The sequence below is a fragment of the Dendrobium catenatum genome, unplaced genomic scaffold, assembly GCF_001605985.2.
Source record: "Dendrobium catenatum unplaced genomic scaffold, ASM160598v2 fragScaff_scaffold_1056, whole genome shotgun sequence".
Lineage (NCBI taxonomy): Eukaryota > Viridiplantae > Streptophyta > Magnoliopsida > Asparagales > Orchidaceae > Dendrobium > Dendrobium catenatum.
In genome coordinates, this window is record NW_021319518.1 from 3,274,865 (window position 1) to 3,297,552 (window position 22,688).

The following is a 22,688-nucleotide window of genomic DNA, read 5'->3' on the forward strand; positions in this document are numbered from 1 at the left end:
AAGTATTTTACATACACGAATTTTTTCATAATTTTTAGGCACAAGTGAAAATCCTTAAAGAATTTGTATCTGTCGGTACAAATGAGGATTTCAGGAGCATCAGATGTTCGTTTTGCAAATCAATTTCATCAATATTTTTTTAAATAACATAATTTATTTTGAGAATATATTTTTGTAATTTTTTAAGTCAAAAAATGATTTATTTAAATTTTTCTACTAAAGAAATTGATTAATTAAATTATATAATATTAAATTATTATATTATTATAAATATACTAAACCACTAAGATATTTTATTAAAAAAAAACTTTTTAGTATTCATTTCATCCAAAGCATGAAACAGAGAAGTTTAAGAGGAAAATGAGAGAAAAGAGAAGAAAGAGAGAAGGCAAACTCGAATTTGGAGGTCGCAGTGCGATTTTCATCTATCGGGCCAGTTGAAAGATTTGCTCGTCTCACTGTAAGAAACTTTTACCCAATTTTTTATTTTAAAGATTTTGTGTTTTTTGAATTTTATGCTCAAATTTGTGTTTTCGTTATCGAAAAATATGAATAAATTTGCTTTGGCAAAACTTTCATAACAACTTTTTGTATGTTATAGAGATTATGATTATGAGCATTTGAAATATTTATTTGAGATTTTTCACCAGGTAATTTTTAAAATACAGCAATTTTTATCTACCAAAAAAATTATTTTTACATCTAAAAAAAGTTGTGTAGTACAATAAAAGTCTTAAAACATCGTCTTACATAATTCTTGGTATTTTGGTAATTTTATAAAAATATTTATTTTTGTCCAATAGGATTCTTTGTTGTCTACCGTTATAGCATTTTGGCATATTCTTAATTAAGCTTATTTATACATTATTTATTATAATAAATTGAAAATAGATGTGAATATATGCTTGAGTAATAGTTGATCGCTATTACTGTTATAGTATTATGATAATATCATGTGTGTGTGAAATAAATAAATAAAGGTGGGTTGACCCATTGGTTAAAGATTAATTGACCTGTATATGATGATGAGTCGACGGACTTTCTTTAAATACTGTGATTTAATGTTATCCTCTACTAATTCACGTGATACACTGATTGGGAGTTATAAGGAGATCATTATTGTGCTGACGGGTAAAGAGTGATGACTCTATTTACTAAGCCAATGGTTTACTAACATTGAAAAATATCGTGATAATTAGGACTTTTTACTTGTTTAGTATGACTACTGAAATACATGTTCTTGAAATATTTTTCTTATTAATGTATATATTTATTATTACTGCACGGATTTACTGTTATTGTATTATTCTATTGCTCCTGCCACTGGATTATTATTAATATAGATATTGATACCATTTGATACTACTGATTCATTATACCTATATTAAGTATATGATTTATTAAGCACGTGATATAGAATGCATGGATAACATATGTACTTTTTTATATAATTTTGTTACATTAATTTGATTTTGGCTGTCTTTATTTTGATTTGATGTTTTATTCTATTATGTAGACATGATTGATTTATGGATTTGACACTCATATTGGTTTATTATTTTACAGGCTTATGTATTGGGGTATTTTATTGTTTACCAATTATAATGTTATTACATTTGAGTTTTACTATTCTTGCACTGATTCAATGATCATATGAATGTAACTGCTATGATTTGACTGTTGACATGCATATTGCTTATATTTCATATTTTGAATTTAGTTGTAAGTTTTGGTGACCTGTTGGGCATTTTAAGATCATTATATGCGGTTAAATGATTTTAGGTCAGGGCAGAAGAGCAGGAGTGTGAGGCTGGTCAGGATTTGTCATGTTTTATTTCTTTTATTTTTTTTTTATACTTATGACAGAGTAGTTATAATTTGATTGTGTAGATCCTTAGTATTATATATGATTTTTGGGAATAAATATGGATGTGCATATTGATATTTTAAATTATAGAATATGTTGTACTATTTATTACTGATAGATGATATTAGATATCTCTGATTGTTATTTATTAAAAGATAAATAATAATTATAATTCTTCCAATTTAGATTCTATGGCATCACAATTCCCATCCAAACCAATCGTATCCAACAGGGTACCCCAATACTTCCCTAGCAAGTAAGTTTCATCCAAGCTAAGAATAGGTCGACGGTATTGCCATACAGTGATAGATGCACCGAAATCCCAAAAAATGCTCTTAAAATGGGAGTTATCGACCATTTCAAAGTTGTACACATGACCCAAGATAACAATATGGGTTGCCTCAATGAAACGATAAAAGAAGCGATAAGATTCATTATATATACCAAATATAGCTTGTATCTCCTTTCGTTATGCATCCCATGCCTTAACATACGAAAGCTTTATGTCAAATTTGGACTCCATTCTAGCAATTATTTCTCTTGGCTTTATATCAACTTGATGATGCACAATTGGAGTAATGTATGTGCATACAAATTTTAATGTACAATTATGATGAATGTCCATCGTGATAGCATGTGTACAGGTGTGCTACGGACCATAGTCAAATATTCTCCAAATTCTACCTAGTCTCTTACTTCGTGCTGCATGTAGGAGCACAAGGCCTCTGTAGATTGCAGTAATGAGCATATATAATGGTGAGTCTGCTCTTATTAGAGCTATATTTGATGTACTCAATATTATTGGCAATAAACCACACATTAATTGTACATTGTAAGGCTACCTTTGTATGAAATATAAACCCTTCATGAAGTTTAGTTAAATGCATATATTATGTTAATGTTAACGTGGTCCCCACCATTGGAGCATCATAGGTCGCATTGTGGCTCATTCTTGTGCTGTAGTAGCTTTTTCTATGAAATCATTGCTAGCTAACATTGCTTCCAAGCCTTCGTGATTTTCCTTAGCATGTTCTTAAATGCACTCATGCCCGGGGTATCTCCATATCATCATCTTCAATTGAAGGATTAGAAATGTTTAATCTAGGGCCATTGTTAGATGCATCACTTCTAACACTATCCATTCATATCATCTTCATTTCCTTCCCCATGTTCAAGAAGATGTGGTTGTTGTTGTGAAGCCACTTGCACATATGGCCTAAAAGAATGAGAATCTTCATTGTACTCAAATAGTGACATGTGATCACCTCGTCGCTCACTAACAGTAGCATGTGGGTGAGTATCGTGTTCCAAATAAGATCGGCACTCTCATAAGCTTAAGCGTCCATGAAAGTCAGTATCCATTACAATTGAAAATTATGCACTGATAACCACATAGTTCGACAACATTATATTTTTTTTAGTCAACGACCACTAACAAAGAAAGGAAACTTCAACGTTATATGATAGCTTATCGATATACTTGAGTTGAAGGGCCAACAACAATATCAAATATAAATGTTGTTGTGCTTGTCCTGGTAGGCTCTCTTGGGAGAGCTTTTTTTTAGACTCGATGTATACGATAACAGTGCGCCTTCTAGCCTCCAACTACATATATTTACAAACCTCAACATAGATCATATGGGTGGCAACATATCCGCCTTATTACGAATTCAACATACAAGATTTACAACCAATGTCAATTAATTGTACTGTAATGCATCAATAATTTGTAGTTTTAGTTGGGCCAATGGTATAATGTCCTCTATGATGATTGACCTATTCCTACCGCCGACATAGGTTGGAGTGAATTCAGTTGTAATTTGCAACTCGCCACCAAGGTATAAAAGTAATCGTGAAATTCTACAAAGAATGAAGATGTGTCAAGGAGCTGAAAACATCTTCACTATATGGATACGCTAAATTAAAAAAAAAAAATTAAGTGATCACTACTTGACTTTCATTTTGCTATCCTCTCCAAATTTATAAAATTTGCTTTGGGTTTTTAAAATCAAATTTTGATAAAAATAATATTAACTTTTGTAGGAATATTTTTTTCATTACTTAATAAGATTATATGAGAGACTAACAACTATTAACATAGTCATCTCAAAAATCTTCAAAATTTCATATTATTATCATTTAAAGGTACATTTCAAAATGTAGAAAAATAAACCCATATATTATTATTAATAGTTCATATTATATGTACTTCTTACATATTCTCTTAAAAACTTTATAGATTATCACATAATAGTTTGTTTTCAGTATTTCATTTCATTTACCTCTCTAATAAACTTCTAAATTAATTAATTAAAATGTTAGAGCATATTCTGTTATCACAATATCTAAACGAATTATTTCCAACATATACTTTCATTTAAAGTAAATATAATATAAATATTCCATACGTTTGTAATTAAAAAATATATAATTCCTACATTATAAATCTTATATTTATTCTAAAAATTAAACCTAGCATTTTCTTAAATAAATAAAAAACAAAAACCTACTTAATTTGGGCTTACAAAAAAAATATTATTTTTATCATAAAAGCAATTTAATTTATAAAAATTGGTAAAATAGTTTACATATTTTAAAGTTAAATCATTCTTTATTTTTTCTCATCATTTCTCTTGATTTTTTTTTTCATTTTTTTCAAAAATAAAGTTTTATTATCGAAAGTCTGTTGCTTTAAATTCCCAAAAAAAAAGTCTCTTGCTTTGCCATCCTTATACCATTTCTCTTGATCTAACCCGAATCATAATACAACGGAAGAAATAATAACTTCAAAGAATGAAATAAAGGTCTGGTTTATACTTTCACAAAAAATAATGTACTTAACTAATTTAACATTAGAAATCTACAAGAAAAAAATTCTTTAACTGAAATGAGCAACTACTTATACTATCATATATAATTATTCTAACATGAAACATTATTCTAGATCTTTAAATAAAACTCAATATTAATGTTGTGTCATGGAGTATTCGCAGCGGTAGAGAAATATAAAGTTTAGTGTCTTAGCATTGTATGAAGATCCAGCACGCATACAGATAAATAGAGAGGGTGAGTCATTCACTAGATACACCAAGATTTTTATGTGAAAAACCCCTAAAAAAAGGGAGAAAAACCACGGGGCCTAGCCCAATTTGAATGAATCCAGTACTAGTATTGTTGATTACAAATGAGATCCTTCCTTGGGGGAAGGCCATAACATGATGTACATCTTATAAAGTACATTACATGATGAGAATACAAAGAATCACTGCTGATGTGTTTGTTTGGTCTGAAAGACTGTAGTCGGTGGGCAACGTAAGTCAGAAGGATCGTAGTCGGCTAGCGATGTAGGTCGAAAGGATTGTAGTCGGTAGGCGATGTAAGTCAGAAGGACCGTAGTCGACGAGCGACGAAGGTCAGAAGGATGGCGTCAGCTAAACACCGAGCACTTGATAGAAATCCAGCATCGGATAGATGTCCGACGAAAGTCTGACAACAGACAGAAGTTCGACGTCGGGTAGAAACTTGGTGACGAGCGGAAGTCCAACGTCGAGTAGAAGTCTGACGTTAGTTGGTGCCCGAGGAGAACTCAGGCATTAGATGGTATTCAGGTAGAACTCCGGTGTCACTTGGAGTTCGGGTGAAACTTCGGCGTCACTTGGAGGTAAGGCGGAATTCCGGCTTCACTTGGAGGTCGGGAAAAATTCCGGCGTCACTTGGAGATCAGGCGGAATTCCTGCGTCACTTGGAAGTCAGGCGGAATTCTGACGTCACTTGAAAAGTCGGGCGGAATTCCGGCATCATTTGGAAGTCGGGCAGAATTCCAGCGTCACTTGGGCATAATTCCGACGACGGTGGTCGAGGAGGAGTTTCTTCCCTCCTACACTTCTTCTCTTATCTTGCTTCTTTTTGGGTCCTTCCTTCTTCTCCTTGCTTGGACCCCCTCTCAAAAGAAATGAGAGGTCTAGTTATAGTTTTCTTGAGTGGCATGACCCGTAAATAGGTGAGAGATCAGAGGTAAAGGTGGAGTGGTTCGGATGGACGTCCGATATTGAATCCCTTATTCGTGAACCGTTCATGAGACATTTGAAGGTCTTAATGATGTCATAATTCAACGATCTTGGGTTTGTTGGATTCGTCATGTTCAGAAATCGTTTGATAATCCAAATTGTGGTTTGAACTTTCCAATAGCACTTCAGGTCCTTGATTTGGACTCATTTGGGCTCGGATTGAGTCGATTTTGGTGTTGTTGGGTTTGTATTTTCGAGACACTCAGTTTGACTATAAGTTTATTGAAATCGGAGTTCAGGTGATCCCAAATTTAATTTTTAAAATTTTTGGCTTGATTTTGCCTTGAGATTCGTGCCTGATCAAGATGATTTTTTGAGGATATATCAATTAAAATGATGTTATGCAAAAAATTAAACTTATAACTACTCAATGACCTAGGAAACCTCACTCCTCAAGGAGAGAATGGACCTAGCCACTTCATTCGCAATTTTCACAGCACAACAAATTTATATAGTCAACTCAAAAGTTTAAAAAAAAAGTATTTACATACATACCACTATATACTGCTCTATTTAAATATCTAATACTTAAAACTTTAATATTACATACACATCAATGATAATTCACTTTCATATCAAATATGAGTGGTATGAATGAAATATATCCGTGATGAGAACAAAATATGGGTGACATATTTGATATTAAAATAATATAAAGTGGTATATATGTAATTTCAAAGTTTTATGTATTAGATGTGTAAATAGAGTAATATAAAATAGTATGTATGTAAGTAAATAAATAAATAAACACATTCACACATGACAACAAAAAAATGGACACAATTGCTTTATTCCCGCTCAAAATTTGTGAAAACAAGGCATTTTTCTTTCTCCCCCATGTTTTGCAGATCTGATCAGGCGATCGGTGGAATGTGCCAATCATTCAGCGCATTCTCAACACACCAAATCGTTTGTCACATTCTAATGAATGCATCATTTTGTTCTGCTAGTTTGCTTCGTTTTAAAATTTGAGACTAACGTGCCTCTATTGCTACTCAAACATATTCAACAAGCTCCTTCTTAAAAATTCGTCCTAATATAATACATTTTCTAAATATTTTAGATAAAGGTGTTGAAATGAGAATTTTTGCCTTCGATTAATTCACATAATTATATTTTAATAATAATGTTTTTCACATATTATTTTCTCTTAAATTTATCATTTAATTTTCTACAAAATCTTAATGGCTAAGATTTATATATTATAAAATTAAGATTTCATAGTTACAGTTTTCTTATTATTTTTTTAAAGTAGTTTTTTTATAAATTTTTTTAGTTTAAGCGAACCCAAATCCGCGGACTGCATTCCAAAGCCGCTTACCACGAGTCGCGACTTCACTAAGCGAGATAAATCAAAAGCATGTCTTTTCTGATTCCCAACCCTCGCCTCATCCTCCCTGCTCGTCGCCTCGCTCTTCCCTCATCACGGTCGACGAGCCCGCGTCAACTCCTCCATGGTGCGGACACCGCCTCAGCCACCCTCTCCTCTCCTCCCAGCAATACCGTCGCCTCCGGGGTACCGTCCTCGGAGATCCTCTCTATCCGAGACTCTCTTCTCTCTCGACGGAGAACAGCATCAGACATCGCCGGCGAGTATCTGGACCGCCTCCATAAGGTGGAGCCGCAAATCCGGAGCTTTCTTCATGTCTCGGAGTCTGCAATGAAAGAAGCCGAAGAGGTGGACCGAATGGTCGCCGCTGGAAGGGAGCTGCCGCCACTGGCCGGTGTTCTTGTTGGTGTGAAAGACAACATCTGCACAGTCGACATGCCTTCGACAGGCGGATCGAAAATTCTGAAGGGTTATAGGCCAGCGTTTGATGCCACTGCGGTGAGGAGGCTTAGGGAGGCTGGAGCGATTGTTGTGGGGAAAACGAACCTGGACGAGTTTGGAATGGGGAGCAGTACCGAGGGTTCTGGATTTCAGGTTTACAAACTTAATAGTTTGGATTTTATGCTTATCCGGTTTTTACAATAAATGGTCAAAATCAAATATAGAATTGCATTATTCATTGGAAGGCTATTTATATTGAATTTGATTATAATCAAGAATTCTTGCAAAGTGAATGACGAGATATTTGGAGCGAGGAAAAAAGGGAAATAGATCACCAGTGAAAAAGGTTTAGGTCTCCTGCCAATGTAAAAGGAGATAATTTCCCTTGCAGATTGTTCATCACACTTGCACTGCATTTAGAAGGAATCTCTCATCCAGTAGACTCCGAAATTGAAAGTGGAATAAAAAATTATTGAATCGAAGTTGATCTATTACATGCCTCGGTTTGTTATTTATAGATTTTTCAAATGGCTCATAGGGTTGCTTGGTTTTCAGAATAAAGCCCAAAACTCAAAATTTCCGTTGAGGCTGTGATATATTGGATGGCGAAAAAATGGCCTAATTGGACTAGGATTGGAAAAGTTAGAATTCACAAAAAGAAGTGATTGAACAGATAAAGTAAAAAAAGGGATTGTTGCAGTGCCAAATGGACGAGGGAAAAAAAAAGAGGCGGCTACAATACTTGAGCAGGATACGGAAAAGAAACTAAAAATTATAAGCCATGCTCGCTAACAATGTAAAGTCCTTCAAACAATTATGACAGGAGGAACTACATTGTTGCATTTGCCAATTATTCTAAAGGCAAATCCAGATAAAAGAAAAGATATTGGGATAAATGGTTGAAGTCAAATTTATTTGGGTGAAGAAGAGGATTAGTTGTGTTGGAATTAAATTTCTGTTGTGCAATACACAACGGAAGCAAACCATAAATCACACAACAAAAACAAAGCACACGGTGATTTATGTGGTTTGACAAATATGCCTATGTCTACGGGGAGGGATGATAATTTCACTATATTGGATAACAATAGGGATTATAATTTAGCTCTCTCTAGCTCTCATATACCTACAATAGCCCTCAAATTCTCAATTTATGGATTTGAGGCGAAGCCAATAAGGAAAAATTTCCTAATCTAATCCCTAATCAAATCAACTTCATTAGAAAAATAATCAACTCCTTAATCAATTATACAATGAGCTATCAAAGCCTTCCAAATCAAGGCTAATATAGATTTGGAAAAATTTTCAAATTAACAATCTCCACCTCATCTTTAACCTTAGATAGCGAAAATATGACAAACCAAACTTCAATATTAGCTGAATGCATCCAGATGATTGCGTACGTACTCCCTCCCAAGGGATCAAGCTGAGCGTAGTTCTTTAAAACAAGTGGACAATTAGTCAGGAGTCCTACACCACTATCGTGGTGACTGACCATCCAATCCCAAACCTATATCAACTGTACCATTCAAGATACTCTTCACATCTTGCTGTGACTCCATACTGGATCATGTATGAAGCTACTCACAACATCAATTGCTTGTGCAATGTCTGGATCGAGCTGCTCCAAAATCAAACCATGGTGTGTTATAAGTGCCAAGTGACCATTAGTCGAGAGATGCTTAACCACTGGGGAGAATACCTCATCATAAGAAATCCTTTCTCATTGCTCCAACCTTTTGCCATCAACCTAGCCTTATACTGCACATTAGCTCCATGAGAATACCTATTTGCACCTAATGGCTTTTCTTCATGGAGAAAGTTTCATCAACTTCCAAATAGCATTCTTCTGAAGAGACTACATCTCTTTATCCATAGCCTTCTTCCAAGGATCACCATTAGGAATGTCCACTCCTTCCTTATAATGACTAGGAACTTTAGCCTCCGTGGCTGAAAGTGCAAATGCAATGTGATCCCTTAATCAAACTAATATTGGGACATTTTGGCGCCTAGTTTCTTGAGCAGGAATCTCATCCTCAACATCATCTTTTACCTCTTGATATGTAACTGAATCAGGTACCTGGTAGAAATAATTGGCTTCTGTGGAACAAATGGAGTTGCATCATACTCCAACTTCTGCAGTGCATTTGTGGTCTCAGTAGAACTCTCCATTTGCTTGGAGTCTCGAGGTTTCAGCATGCTCACCTCGTCAAATATAACATCCCTGCTAATGAGAACATTCTTCTCTATTGGATCATAGAGTTTGAAGCCCTTTAATCCACACCTAAAGCCAATAAAAATCACTTTTTTGCACGTGATTGCAGTTTATCATTCTAAACATGATAGTAAGTTGGACACCCAAACACTCTCAAGTGCTCATAATCTCTAGTAGGATGTCCTGACCACATTCTTTGGGGTCTTCTTCCCAATAAATGCACAAGTCAAATGGTTACCAATTGACATGCATAGTCTATCGCCATAGCCCAATAGACTCTATCCAAACCAGCATTAGATAACATACATCGAACTTTCTCTACTAAAGTTCGATTCATCCTCTCTATCATCCCGTTTTGCTGTGGTGTCTCTCTAATAGTGAAGTTGTGCTCTATCCTAGATCTCTGGCACTTTTGTAAGAATACAGCTGAAATGTATTCGCCCCCATTGTTTGATCTGATACACCATATCCTTTTACCAGCATGAGTCTTAATTCACTTCTTCTAAGTCCTAAAAATCTTTAGTACCTCTCTCTTGCGCTTCATGATGTACACCCATATATATCTAGAATAATTATCAATAAAAGAGACAAAGTATCGCCGCCCGCCGAATGATGCTGTTTTCGTCGGGCCCCAAATATTTGTGTGAACATACTCCAAGATACCCTTTGTATTGTGGATAGTACAAAAAGGATACTCATGTCTTCTTGCCAAACACACAATGTTCATAGAAATCGAGCTTGCAGGTGCTTGCTTCTTTGATCAATCCTTGCTTTATTAAAGCCATAAGAAAAACCTATCTAACATGAGCTAGTCGCATATGCCACAATGTAGTGACATTAGAAGAATCATCAGCAACATCAGTCGTTCCAATCGTTGTTCTTCCCTAAAGATAGTAGAGGTTGTGTTGAAGAACTCCTTTCAGAAAAACCATCGCTTCATGATATATCTTCAATGCCTTACATTAGAAGAATCATCACCAACAAACAACAAATTTTTCTTTATATGTGGAATGTGTCTCACATTAGTTAGCTCTCTTATAGTACCATCATGTATTCTGATGAATATGCTCTCCATACCATCCATACAACAAGCTTGATTATTTTTCATGGTCACTACACCACTATCAAGCTCCTTGTAAGTACAGAACTAATGACGGGAATGTCGTCGAACGAGGGAAGTCGATCGGAGGAGCGATGTCGAACAGCAAAGGGAGAAAGTTACCCTCACAGCCGGCAGCTCCCGTTCTTGCACCCGATTAAAATGTCGCAACTTCCGATCTTCATAGTACACGGAGCTCCCGTCCGCTTCCGATCAAAGTGTCCTAACTTCCAATCCGACGGGGAGGGACAGTCGTGCAAGGGGCGAAGTCGCGATCGGCCACGGGAGGAGTCAAAGAAGCGTCACAAGGGAGAAAGTTACGATCACAGCAGGCGAGCTTCCGTTCTTTGCTTCCGATTGTTGCTTCCAACCTTAATGTCGTGACTTCCGATCCTACTGGGAGGAGAGAAGGCGAGAGAGGTAAGAGCGGGAGAAAGAGAGAGTCCCTAAGGGAGCCGAGCGGCTTCGTTTCCTCTGCCATTTAACGACTCGATCGAGTCGTGTAGACGACGTGCGAGGATGCGACTTTGATTGCGGCGACGACGTGCGAACGTCGTGGGATGGCAGGAGCCGGACAAGTAAGATTTTATTTCGACTTTTTTTTTTGCACGGCATAGCAGGTCAACACCCAAACAGTCTCAAGTGCTCATAATCTCTAGTAGGATGTCCTGACCACATTCTTTGGGGTCTTCGTCCTAATAAATGCATAAGTCAAATGGTTACCAATTGACATGCATAGTCTATCGCCATTGCCCAATAGACTCTCTCCAACCTAGCATTAGATAACATACATCGAACTTTCTCCACTAAAGTTCGATTCATCCTCTCTATCATCCCGTTCTGCTGTGGTGTCTCTCTAATAGTGAAGTGGTGCTCTATCCCAGATCTCTGGCACTTTTGTAAGAATGCAGCTGAAGTGTATTCGCCCCCATTGTTTGATCTGATACACCATATCCTTTTACCAGTATGAGTCTTAATTCACTTCTTCTAAGTCATGAAAATCTTTAGTACCTCTCTCTTGCGCTTCATGATGTACACCCATATGTATCTAGAATAATTATCAATAAAAGAGACAAAGTATCGCCGCCCGCCGAATGATGCTGTCTTCGTCGGGCCCCAAATATTTGTGTGAACATACTCCAAGATACCCTTTGTATTGTGGATAGTACAAAAAGGATACTCATGTCTTCTTGCCAAACACACAATGTTCATAGAAATCGAGCTTGCAGGTGCTTGCTTCTTTGATCAATCTTTGCTTTATTAAAGCCATAAGAAAAACCTATCTAACATGAGCTAGTCGCATATGCCACAATGTAGTGGCATTAGAAGAATCATCAACAACATCAATCGTTCCAATCGTTGTTCTTCCCTAAAGATAGTAGAGGTTGTGTTGAAGAACTCCTTTCAGAAAAACCATCGCTTCATGATATATCTTCAATGCCTTAATGACTATCTTATAGCTCTTAGTCTCTGAAGCACCAACAGACAGCAAATTTTTCTTTATATGTGGAATGTGTCTCACATTAGTTAGCTCTCTTACAGTACCATCATGTATTCTGATGAATATGCTCTCCATACCAACCATACAACAAGCTTGATTATTTTTCATGGTCACTACACCACTATCAAGCTCCTTGTAAGTACAAAACTAATCTCTAGTGGGACAAATGTAATATGTAGCAATGTAGCATCAGTATTCAAAATCTAGCATGAACCATATTAGTACAAACTCTGAGAAAATGTAAATAGTAATACATCCTAATCTTCGTCATGCTCTTCCACGCTAAGATTTGTCTTTGCTTCTTTGGAAACTCCATTTTCCCTTCTCCTTCAGCTTCAAGCAATCTTTCTTCCAATGGTCAGTCTCTAAATAGAAAGCACACTAATTTTTCCCAAGACCGCGCCCACGAGATTTGCCCTGCTTGTTGTTGCCGCCATTTTTATTCTTCTGCTTTTCAGATCTTCCTTGGAGTGTGAGAGCTTCAGCTGAATCCATCTTTGCAGATTCCTTGTCCCGAATCTTGAACTCATGATTTAACAATGCAGTAGTCATCTCACCATAGTTCAAGCCATCATTCCCATGAACGAGTATCATCGTGAAGTTTTTGTACTCATCTAGGAGCGAATTCAACAGGATGAGTTCTTTGTCTTCATCTCCAACATCCTTATACAAATTAAAAAAATTTGCCAACAGTTTTGTGAAGTCATTCAAATGCTTATCAATTATAACCTCATGTCTCATTTGAAACATATAGAGCCTGCATTTCATATGGAGACGATTCTCCACGCTCTTTGTTAGATAATTGTTCTTCAAAATCTCCAACAATTTCACTGTTGAAGTCTTCATCATCAATCCATACTTAATCTCCTGAGATAGACAATTTTTTATCAAGCCACAAACACTCCGATTCATCTTGAGCAAATTCCTCACAGACATCTCTTCAAGACGTTTCTCGGTATCTAGAACATCCTCCAGATTCAGAGAGCATAGCGCATCAATCACCTCACATTGCCACATGCCAAGGTTTCTTTTACTGTCAAATTTTGTCACATTAATTTTGACGGGATGTGTAATCACCTAATGAATTGACGCCTTCTCCACCGTCGAGGTGGATGTTTTCATGGCTCCACTGAATTTCATAGTCTCCACCAAATTGCAGCCATCTCACATAGTCGAAACTACACCAATCCGACTTTCTTCCTTCTCCTAGACGAAGCACATGAACAAAAAGAACTGATTGATCTGTCATTCAAGTCACCGTCATAAATACTACCAAAAGGGGGCTTTGATACCAATTGTTGTGCAAACAGTGGAAAACAACATAATTATACAACCAAAATAAAGAACACGATGATTTACGTGGTTCGGCGAAGATGAATAAGTCTATGGGGAGGGGATGATTATTTCATTATATTGGATAACAATTTAGCTCTCTCTATCTCTCATATATTTGAGATGACCTGAATCCGCACTCGCGAGTCGTGACCGTCCACAATCCGCACCGCTCCTATGCTCGCAAACCCATGCAACGAGCTGCGCTTGCCCTCCTGCCTCCCGCACAAGGGTCCGCACCCGGGGTCACACTTGTGCTCGCACTCGTGTCCGCACTCGAACCTGCGCCAGCTCCCGTGATCGCACCGCACCGCACCAGCTCCCGTGTCTGCACGCCGCGCTTGCTCTCACACGCACGCTCCTTCGGACTCACATCCGCACCCCCTTCGCGCTCGCATTTGTGCCCTAACTATTGTTGTATTTTGGGTTAGCGGGTCGGGTTTGGGTCAATTGAATTGGACCCATGTCAATTCTTGTTTCTACCTAAACCCAATCCGAATACCCATTTTGACACCCCTATCTATAGGTTTCTATATGTGTATTTAGAGAATCAATTAAATAGATCAAATTCTTTCCTGTTATATATCTTTCTAGTGCAATTCAATGGATGTTTATAAGGAAAAGGTGTTTTGGATCTGCATTTATTTTTCAGTTCCTGGGTGAAAGTGCTGGATGCTGGAGAACAAATACAAAAAATACTGTATGCTGTGACATTTGGCGGAATCCATATTGTCTACAGAATTGATTAATGCTTCCTTGACATCATGTTAGTTAGAATCACTGTGAAACAAGGTGTTTGAATTAACTGTCAAGAAAAGCAAAAATCTAGTAGTGCTGTTATCCGATGGGGATTCAGAGCAAGAAATTTTGATATGAAGTGATATATATTTATTGTGTTTGTCAGATCTCTCTATTTCGCAGTGTCATTTGGCTAACCAGATTGCTTGATTGCGATGGATTGCTTAGTTATGAATGCACGGAAGAATTGTGGACATGACAATATTTGCAATCTGTTAAGTGTCATAATCAATGTTAGATAATTGTTAGAGGTGTCTTTTAGTTTTCTTATCTTTGAATATTCTTGGTTATTATGTCTCAATTTCTACAGTATTTTTATAGCTTGGAGGAATTTTGAACATAATGCAGTTTTACTATGGTGATGTATTTATAGGTCACTGCAAATCCCTGGGATCTATCACGGGTTCCTGGAGGTTCATCAGGGGGTTCAGCTGCTGCTGTTTCAGCTAGGCAATGTGTGGTGTCTTTGGGAAGTGACACTGGGGGTAGTGTAAGGCAGCCAGCATCTTTCTGTGGTGTTGTTGGAATGAAACCAACATATGGTCGAGTTTCTCGGTTTGGGCTCATGGCATATGCCTCATCACTCGACGTAATTGGGTGCTTTGGTTCTTCTATTGCTGATGTTGCAATTCTTCTTAATGTGATTTCAGGTCATGACAGATTAGATTCTACAAGTAGCAAGCGGGTGAGGATATTAATTTGCTTCTTCCATCTCTTTTTTGAAATATTTGGGCTTCTTATTTCTACGCTATAATGCTGCTTGAAGTCCTCATTCTGGCTGATGTGGTGCTGAGATGTAAAGAAATGTTCTTTATGCATTTATCCTTGGCCCAGCTTTGTGTTTGTACCTTTGAACATATGGGCCAAGTTTTGTATTTCTACCTCTGATGATAACTTGAAGTTTCCCAATTTAAGCTTCGTTTGTTTCGACGTTTTTTTTACCTTTTCTATTTAGAAACTGAGAAATTATTTTTTTGTCGATGTTTGGATGGGACGTTTCTACATAAATGCTTTTTAGGGAACTTCAATTTTCAACTGTTTTGAGAAGATTTTTGATATTTACTTCACCGTTAGAAAAACTTCATTCCCTTAATCAATGTTTCTAAAGCTACCTTTTACAAAAGGAGAGGAAGAACCAAATGAAGCCTTAGTCCATCACCATTTTCTCTATTGTCTACTAACATTCTTGCATCAGCTACGTTGAACTAACCAAAAAAAGAGGATGCATAATAAAGAACAATATATGTGGCTGATTTTGGTAAACTTCCTTTCATCATGTCTTTTTATGGCTCAATTAATTAATATTATTGAAATAAAGTGAAAATCATAGTTGATTAACAGTGGATTTAGGTGCTTTCTTTTTAATTTGTGTTTCTGGAGGTTTCTTATTAAATCAACTTGTTGCAAAAGTTAATTTATGATGACCTTCTTGTCAGTTGTAATGATACCACTATTTGAAATCACTCTATTATGATACCAGAACAAGGATTTCTGACCCAGATCTGTAGCTTTTCCCCTGCTTTTCAGGATGTGCCAGACTTTGCAAATGAGTTGGTCTCATTAAATAATCTAGATTCAAAACCTTTAAAGGGGTTAAAAGTTGGGCTGATTCGGGAAACTATTGGTGAAGGAGTTGATGCAGGAGTCGTTTCAGCAGTGCAGGCTGCTGCTTCACATTTGGAGCATTTAGGATGTGTTCTAAATGAGGTTTTGCTTCTCTACACTCTTTTTTCTTCTTTTAATGTGTTAGAAGCTACCACACAATGAAATTGTAGATATCAATTGTAGATATCACTGCCTTCATTTTCTCTGGGTCTACCTGCTTACTATATATTGGCTTCATCAGAGGCTTCTTCTAATTTATCACGCTACGATGGTTTAAGGTGATAGCTTCCTATCTTTTTATTGTAATAATCACAGATAAAATCAGCTTCTTTTTGTTCATTGTGAACAGCTTTCTGGTCACTCTCGCAAGCATTTTACTTGTAGATTGTTGATTTCCTGATCTCAGGTATGGAAACCAGGTTGGGAATGGAGAACTAAGTTCTATTTATGGTCATTCGAGAGCCAATGGTTTTGGTGACGAGGTGTGAGAATTATATTTTCTTTTTTTATGAGACATTGACATGGTTCACAAAGTTTTCTTAAGAGGTCATATGAGTATTGTTTATTTAGGTCAAAATGAGAATCTTAATGGGAACATATGCACTTTCAGCGGGGTACTATGATGCTTACTATAAACGAGCACAGCAGGTTGGATTGATTTAGGCTTCGTTTGGGACGATTTTCTTTCTGCTTCTTAAAACAACTTTTTAGTACAAAAGTTAAAATATTTATACTTGAATGTTGGTTTAATAAGTAGTAAAAAAATCGTACGAAACGAAGCCTTAGCTATCTTTGCATGAGTCATTTTTGAGAGAAATAAAGATCAAAACAAATCTGATTTGCTGTCCTGCAGGTAAGAACATTGATTCAAAAGTGTTTCAGGGATGCAATGAATGACAATGACATACTCATTTCACCTGCAGCTCCATCAGCTGCTTATAAGATAGGTATTCCTCTTTCATATACCATTTGACCTATAGAGTCTCCTATTGAACTTATGTCATTTTATTCACAGGTGAAAAGACCAACAATCCTCTTGCAATGTATGCTGGCGACATCATGACTGTATGTGAATCAAATCATCCATTCAAATAGCTTTCCTTTGTTGGATTTGGTATTTTAGTTGAAAGTTGCAACGTATTATTTAATCTTCAAGGAGTTGCTTGAGAAGAATTTTATTGAATTGAATTATTCGCATCAATTTTGCTTCAAATGGTGGTTCAACGCTACTTTGGTTTCTATTTCTTTTTCGTTCCGTCCATTAGAGAGATTTTCAATTGACAGCCACATGAGGGATTGATGAAAACCGAAACTTTTGAATATGGTGGATTAATGACGTACTGTTTAAAATTGCTGAAGGTGCGCCTCAACGCAATTCACGCTCGGAACGAATCGAGGCGGACACCTCTAGCAGCTCCCGCAAGGCTTACGCCTTGAATTGTCTGAGGCGCCTCAAGGCACGTCTCGCCTCATATACGTGAGTCGTTGGCCTCAATAGAACAAGTAAAAAAAAAAAAAAAAAGGCTTAAACCTAACCTTTAAACCTTGGTTCACCCTCACCCAGTTGGCCTCCCGCAAGGCATACACCCTCACCCAGTTTTGAATGATTTGCTAAGAGCTTCTTCGCCTTTGTTGACAACATTGCTTGTTTGATCGGAAGTGAGAACAATGCGGCAATGTTCCCTTTTGGATCCAAAGTTATGTAAGTTCGACGACGCCCTTTCTGTTAGATTGGAAGTGAGGACATGTAAGGTAGAGTTTCGAACGATTCACTCAAAGTTTCTTCGCCTTCGTTCCTTGTTCGATTGGAAGTCAGAATAGTTCGATGATGCTCCCTGTTGGATAGAAAGTCACGTAAGATTAGACGACACCCTTTCTGTTAGGAAAGTTGAGGCATTAGATTTAACTTATGTTAAGAAAGATAGAGATAGACCTAGAAAGACTTGATTAGAAAATATTAGAAATGATCTTTCTTTATTAGATTTAAATAAGAATTTGACTTTTAATCAGACACAATGGCGAAAAAGGATTTATGTAGCCGACCCTATGTAGTGGGACAAAAACCTGATGTTGTTGTTGTTGTAGTATTATTTGTTATGCAAAACATGAAAAGTTATGTCTTTGCCTCCAGTTGGTATGAAGCTAATGATAATAATGATGGGGGTGGTGAATTCTGTCTCATAGTTCCGCAAAATAACTGGGAAAATTTTTTTTTTTTTTCACAAATTTTGATTGTTTTGCGGCAACTTCATTTCCTGTTGATTAATCCTGAACATTCGCATAGAAGAAATAGAAAAAAATATAATTGAAGGCTAAAAAATAGTCACGCTCAATGTTATTAAAGTCAGATACTGTAATTGACCAGTAATATAAGCTTTTTTTTTGTGCAGGTTAATGTCAACTTGGCTGGGCTCCCAGCCCTCGTTGTTCCCTGCGGATTTGTTGACGGTGGACCAGCTGGTCTTCCTGTTGGACTTCAGATAATTGCTGCAGCCTTTTGTGAGGTAAGAGAGATTTTTAAAGCTGCTTTAAGAAGCAGTAAAAAAGTCATCTCAAACAAAATCTTAGTTGCATTCTCATTTAGCAATCCCTGCAAATGGAAAAGAAAGCAACCTGTTTATCCTAACTCTGAAAATTTTGGGACTCTCCCCTCAACTATTTGATATATCTAGCTGCATCTCATTTAGGCTCCGTTTGGGACGGTTTTCTTACTGTTTCTTAAAGCAATTTTTTAGTACAAAAAATTAAATTAGAAAGCTGCTTTAAGAAGCATTAAAAAACGTCTCAAACGAAGCCTTAAACTATATGCTTTTCCTTCATTGATTATCATTCTATGATGATATTAAGGCTTCTTTTAGAACGGCTTTTTTGTCGCTTCTTAAAGCAACTTTCTAGTATAAAAAATTAAATAATTGAACTAGAAAGTTAATTTAAGAAGCAACAAGAAAGTCGTCCCAAACGAAGCCTAAATGGCAAGCTGCTATTTATGCTTGGACCATACATTTGCCTGATAGTCCTACATGTTGACCAGGATACATTGTTGAGGGTTGGCCATATATTTGAGCAAACGCTTCAGAACTGCAGATTTGTTCCACCACTGTATGGAGCAAATTAGAGCTCTTGAAAATTAATGGTGCTGATCCTTTGGGATTGGGAAGGGATTCCTTTGAATGCTAATCTTGTTGAGAATTGAATTTTTTTTCTTCCATTTTTAGATATTATTTGTACTTACAGTGTATACTAATCTCTGTACTAGCATGTATATTTTGGTAAAAGCCACAATGGCTTTCATTAGGAGTAATTTATCAATATTAAATATTGATGTTATCTGTGTTTGTCTTTTGTGTTTAATAGTTTCATTCAAGTATTCAAATGGATAATCTATTACAATGCTAACAACAACATCAAGCATTTATCCCACTATGTGGGATCAGCTACACGAATCATTTTTCTCCATTGTATTATGTTAAGAGTTAAATTTCCATTTAAATTTAATTAAAAAAAATCATTTCTAATATTCTCTAATCAAGTCTTTTTAGGTCTATCTCTACCTTTCTTAAAATAAGTCAAATTTAATACATCTACTTTTTTAACCGAGTCATCAGTAGGCCGCTATTTTATGTGCTTAAATCATTTAAGTCGACTCTCTATAATCTTATTTTTCATTGGAGTTATTTCAATCTTTTCAAGTATATGCTCATTTCATATAAAGTCTCTAAAAGGGTAAAGCCACTCATCCATTTCATCTCTGCCACGCTTAATTTAATATTATGCTTCTCTTTTAATGATCAATATTTTGCATCATAAAGCATTGTAGGTCTCATGACAATCTTACAAAATTTTCCTTTTAAGTTTGAAGGGGAATTTTCTAAATATTAAGCCGGATGCATTCCTCTACTTTAGCCAGCGAATTAAAATTCTATTAATAATATCTCCGTCTATTTTACCATCAGTCTGAAAAATAGACCCAAGATATTTAAAATATGTATTCTTATTAATGACTTGATTGCCCAAAATCAAAATCCTTCATCTAAATATTTTATTATTAAAATTATGCTCCATATATTCAATTTTAGATCTACTCAAATGAAAATCTTTAGACTCTAAGATAGATCTTTATAATTCAAATTTACTTTCAACTCCCTCTTTAATCTTACCGACAGGAAGAATATCATGAGCAAAAAGCATACACGGGTACCTCTTGCAAATTTTTAGAGAGAACAACCATGATTAAAGCAAAACGATATGGGCTTAAGGCTGATCCTTGATGTAATCCAACAAAAATAGGAAAATACTTGGTCAAACTACCTTGAGTTTAAACACAGCAACTCTTGCATACATATCCTTAATAACTTGAATATAAGCATTATTAATGCCTTTCTTTTCTAGAACTCCCCATAGCACTTCTCTTGAAACTTTATCGTATACTTTCTCTAAATCAATAAACATCATATGGAGAATCTCCTTATTCTCTCTATACTACTCTATCAAACCTCTCAAATATAAATCTGTTGTTGTCTTAAATCTTTTCTTTCTAAACATTTAAATGTGCAATGTTGGTATAAACGCACGCACAAAATAGGGATGTCTTTGGGTGTTTAAAGCATAATTGTTTCAAATTATAGCTAAAAAGAGTAATCTCAAATTTCCCCAAAGTTAATGAAATAAATAAAAAATTAATATTAGTAATTATCCATTTGAATACTCTGCTAAAAGAATATATTTTCATAATTTTTTATAAGATCACATCATATGAATTCAAGATAATACACCATGGCTATTATTTTTTTCTTCTTTCCTATTTCATTTTAATTAAATTTTCTGTTTTCCAATTCTCCCAACAGCCTAAGCTACTATTATTGCAGTAGACCTCGCCATTCCAAAGCTTGCAGAGTTTCAGTCCAGTCATCAATCTCTTGCACTTATTTTTATGGAAGTTTAAAGATGTAAATTTTAATTTTAAATTAATTTGTAGCCATCAAAATAAAATAACTTTGTTGCATCATCGAATATTTGTGGTAGTAGAGAAATATGAACTTTAACGTCCTAATTTTGTACGAAGATCTAATACACAAATAGATGAAAGATATGAGTATAATATTCATAAGATACAATAGAGTTTTTACGTAAAAATTCCTGAAAAGGTGGAAAAACTAGATGGCCTTATCCAGTTTAAATGAATCTACTAGTTTGCAGTTGACTAGAAATGAGACTCTTCTGGAGGGGTTGATTCGATGTACCAAATATACATTATATAGAGTGCATTACATGATTGGAGTTGAAAAAATCAGTGTTGAGATATTCATTTGGTCGACAGGTCCATAGTTGGCAAGAGATGCAGGTCGGAAGGACTGTGCTCGACGAACAATGTAGGTCAGAAGGACCATAGTTAGGCAACGGCGGTTGGAAGAATCTTAGTCGGGCAACATAAGTCAGAAAGACAATAGTTAGCGGACTACAGAGGTCGGAAAGATCGTAATCAGGTGATGATGATATCCCCTATCAAGTATAAGTGCCCCTCTTTGTGCAGAATGAACTTTCTTCTCCTTTCATCTTCTTCTCTTTTGAACTTCTTCTAACATTAGAGACATTACACTATATGAGATAGACAGCATCCTTATCAAGCTTTAGTACACCTCTTTGTGTAGAAGAAACTTTCTCCTCCTTTTAACTTCTTCTCTTTTGAACTCCTAACATTAGAGGTATGTCATTGTCTGAGATATGTGACATCCCCTATCAAGCTTCAATTCCTCTTTTTTGTTCAGAAGAAGTAGCCCTTGCCAATCTTTTTCCATTTTCTTTTCATTCATATTTCTTCTAACATTAGAGATATTCCACTGTCTGAGATAGTTGACATCCCATATCAAGTTTCAGTGTCCCTCTTTGTGTAAAAGGAGTCTCGATGAGAGTTTACTCTCTCAATAGACTGCACTTGACAGAAGAAGATCGACTACATCTTGCATGCGAGGGTGATTTCAAAATATTTGATCTAACGGTAATAGCACCTGGAGGAGAGCCAATAATTTTCAATAGAAGGGCAAAAATTTGACGATGTTTAAGCATAAGTCCGATAGCAGTTGGCAGCCAGGTTGAAGTCCGGTGGGATCGACAGCCAGGAGGAATTTCGGTGGCAATCGGTTGTAAGGTGAAAGTCAGACAACAATTAGCAGCAAGGCGATGCGCTGAAGGCGATAATTGGAGGGTATGCTGCTAATAGTAGTCGAGCAAGAGGTTGATGATGGCTGATATGAGCCGATGGTAAAGAGAAGGGCCCATGATGGCGGATATCTTAATACTCCAAGGAGAAGGGCCGATGATTACGAATATCTTTGCTTGTGGCTTCTTGAAAAGAGATTGACCGGTGCAGCATATGAACTGAAGTTGACAGGCTAACTCCCAGCTAAGCATCTAAATATTGTCCTCCAAATTCAGA

General features: G+C 36.2%; 1 protein-coding gene across 1 annotated transcript; it reads left to right on the top strand.

Moving 5' to 3' along the window:
- The first annotated feature begins 7,238 nt into the window (after positions 1-7,238).
- LOC110108828 (glutamyl-tRNA(Gln) amidotransferase subunit A, chloroplastic/mitochondrial) lies at positions 7,239-19,590 on the top strand. The gene is made up of 10 exons (XM_020839649.2): positions 7,239-7,858; positions 15,024-15,335; positions 16,178-16,357; positions 16,439-16,533; positions 16,662-16,737; positions 16,826-16,903; positions 17,109-17,202; positions 17,271-17,320; positions 18,646-18,759; positions 19,287-19,590. The coding sequence occupies exons 1-10, from the start codon at positions 7,295-7,297 to the stop codon at positions 19,368-19,370; spliced, it is 1,647 nt and encodes a 548-aa protein (XP_020695308.1). The 5' UTR covers positions 7,239-7,294; the 3' UTR covers positions 19,371-19,590.
- Positions 19,591-22,688: the final 3,098 nt, after the last annotated feature.

Bases quoted from the DNA above. Each gene is read 5' to 3' on its own strand.
- LOC110108828 (XM_020839649.2), top strand. From the start codon at position 7,295: ATGTCTTTTCTGATTCCCAACCCTCGCCTCATCCTCCCTGCTCGTCGC. The intron at 16,534-16,661 runs GTGATAGCTTCC...TCCTGATCTCAG, and splicing joins TCACGCTACGATGGTTTAAG to GTATGGAAACCAGGTTGGGA. The intron at 16,904-17,108 runs GTTGGATTGATT...GCTGTCCTGCAG, and splicing joins ACTATAAACGAGCACAGCAG to GTAAGAACATTGATTCAAAA.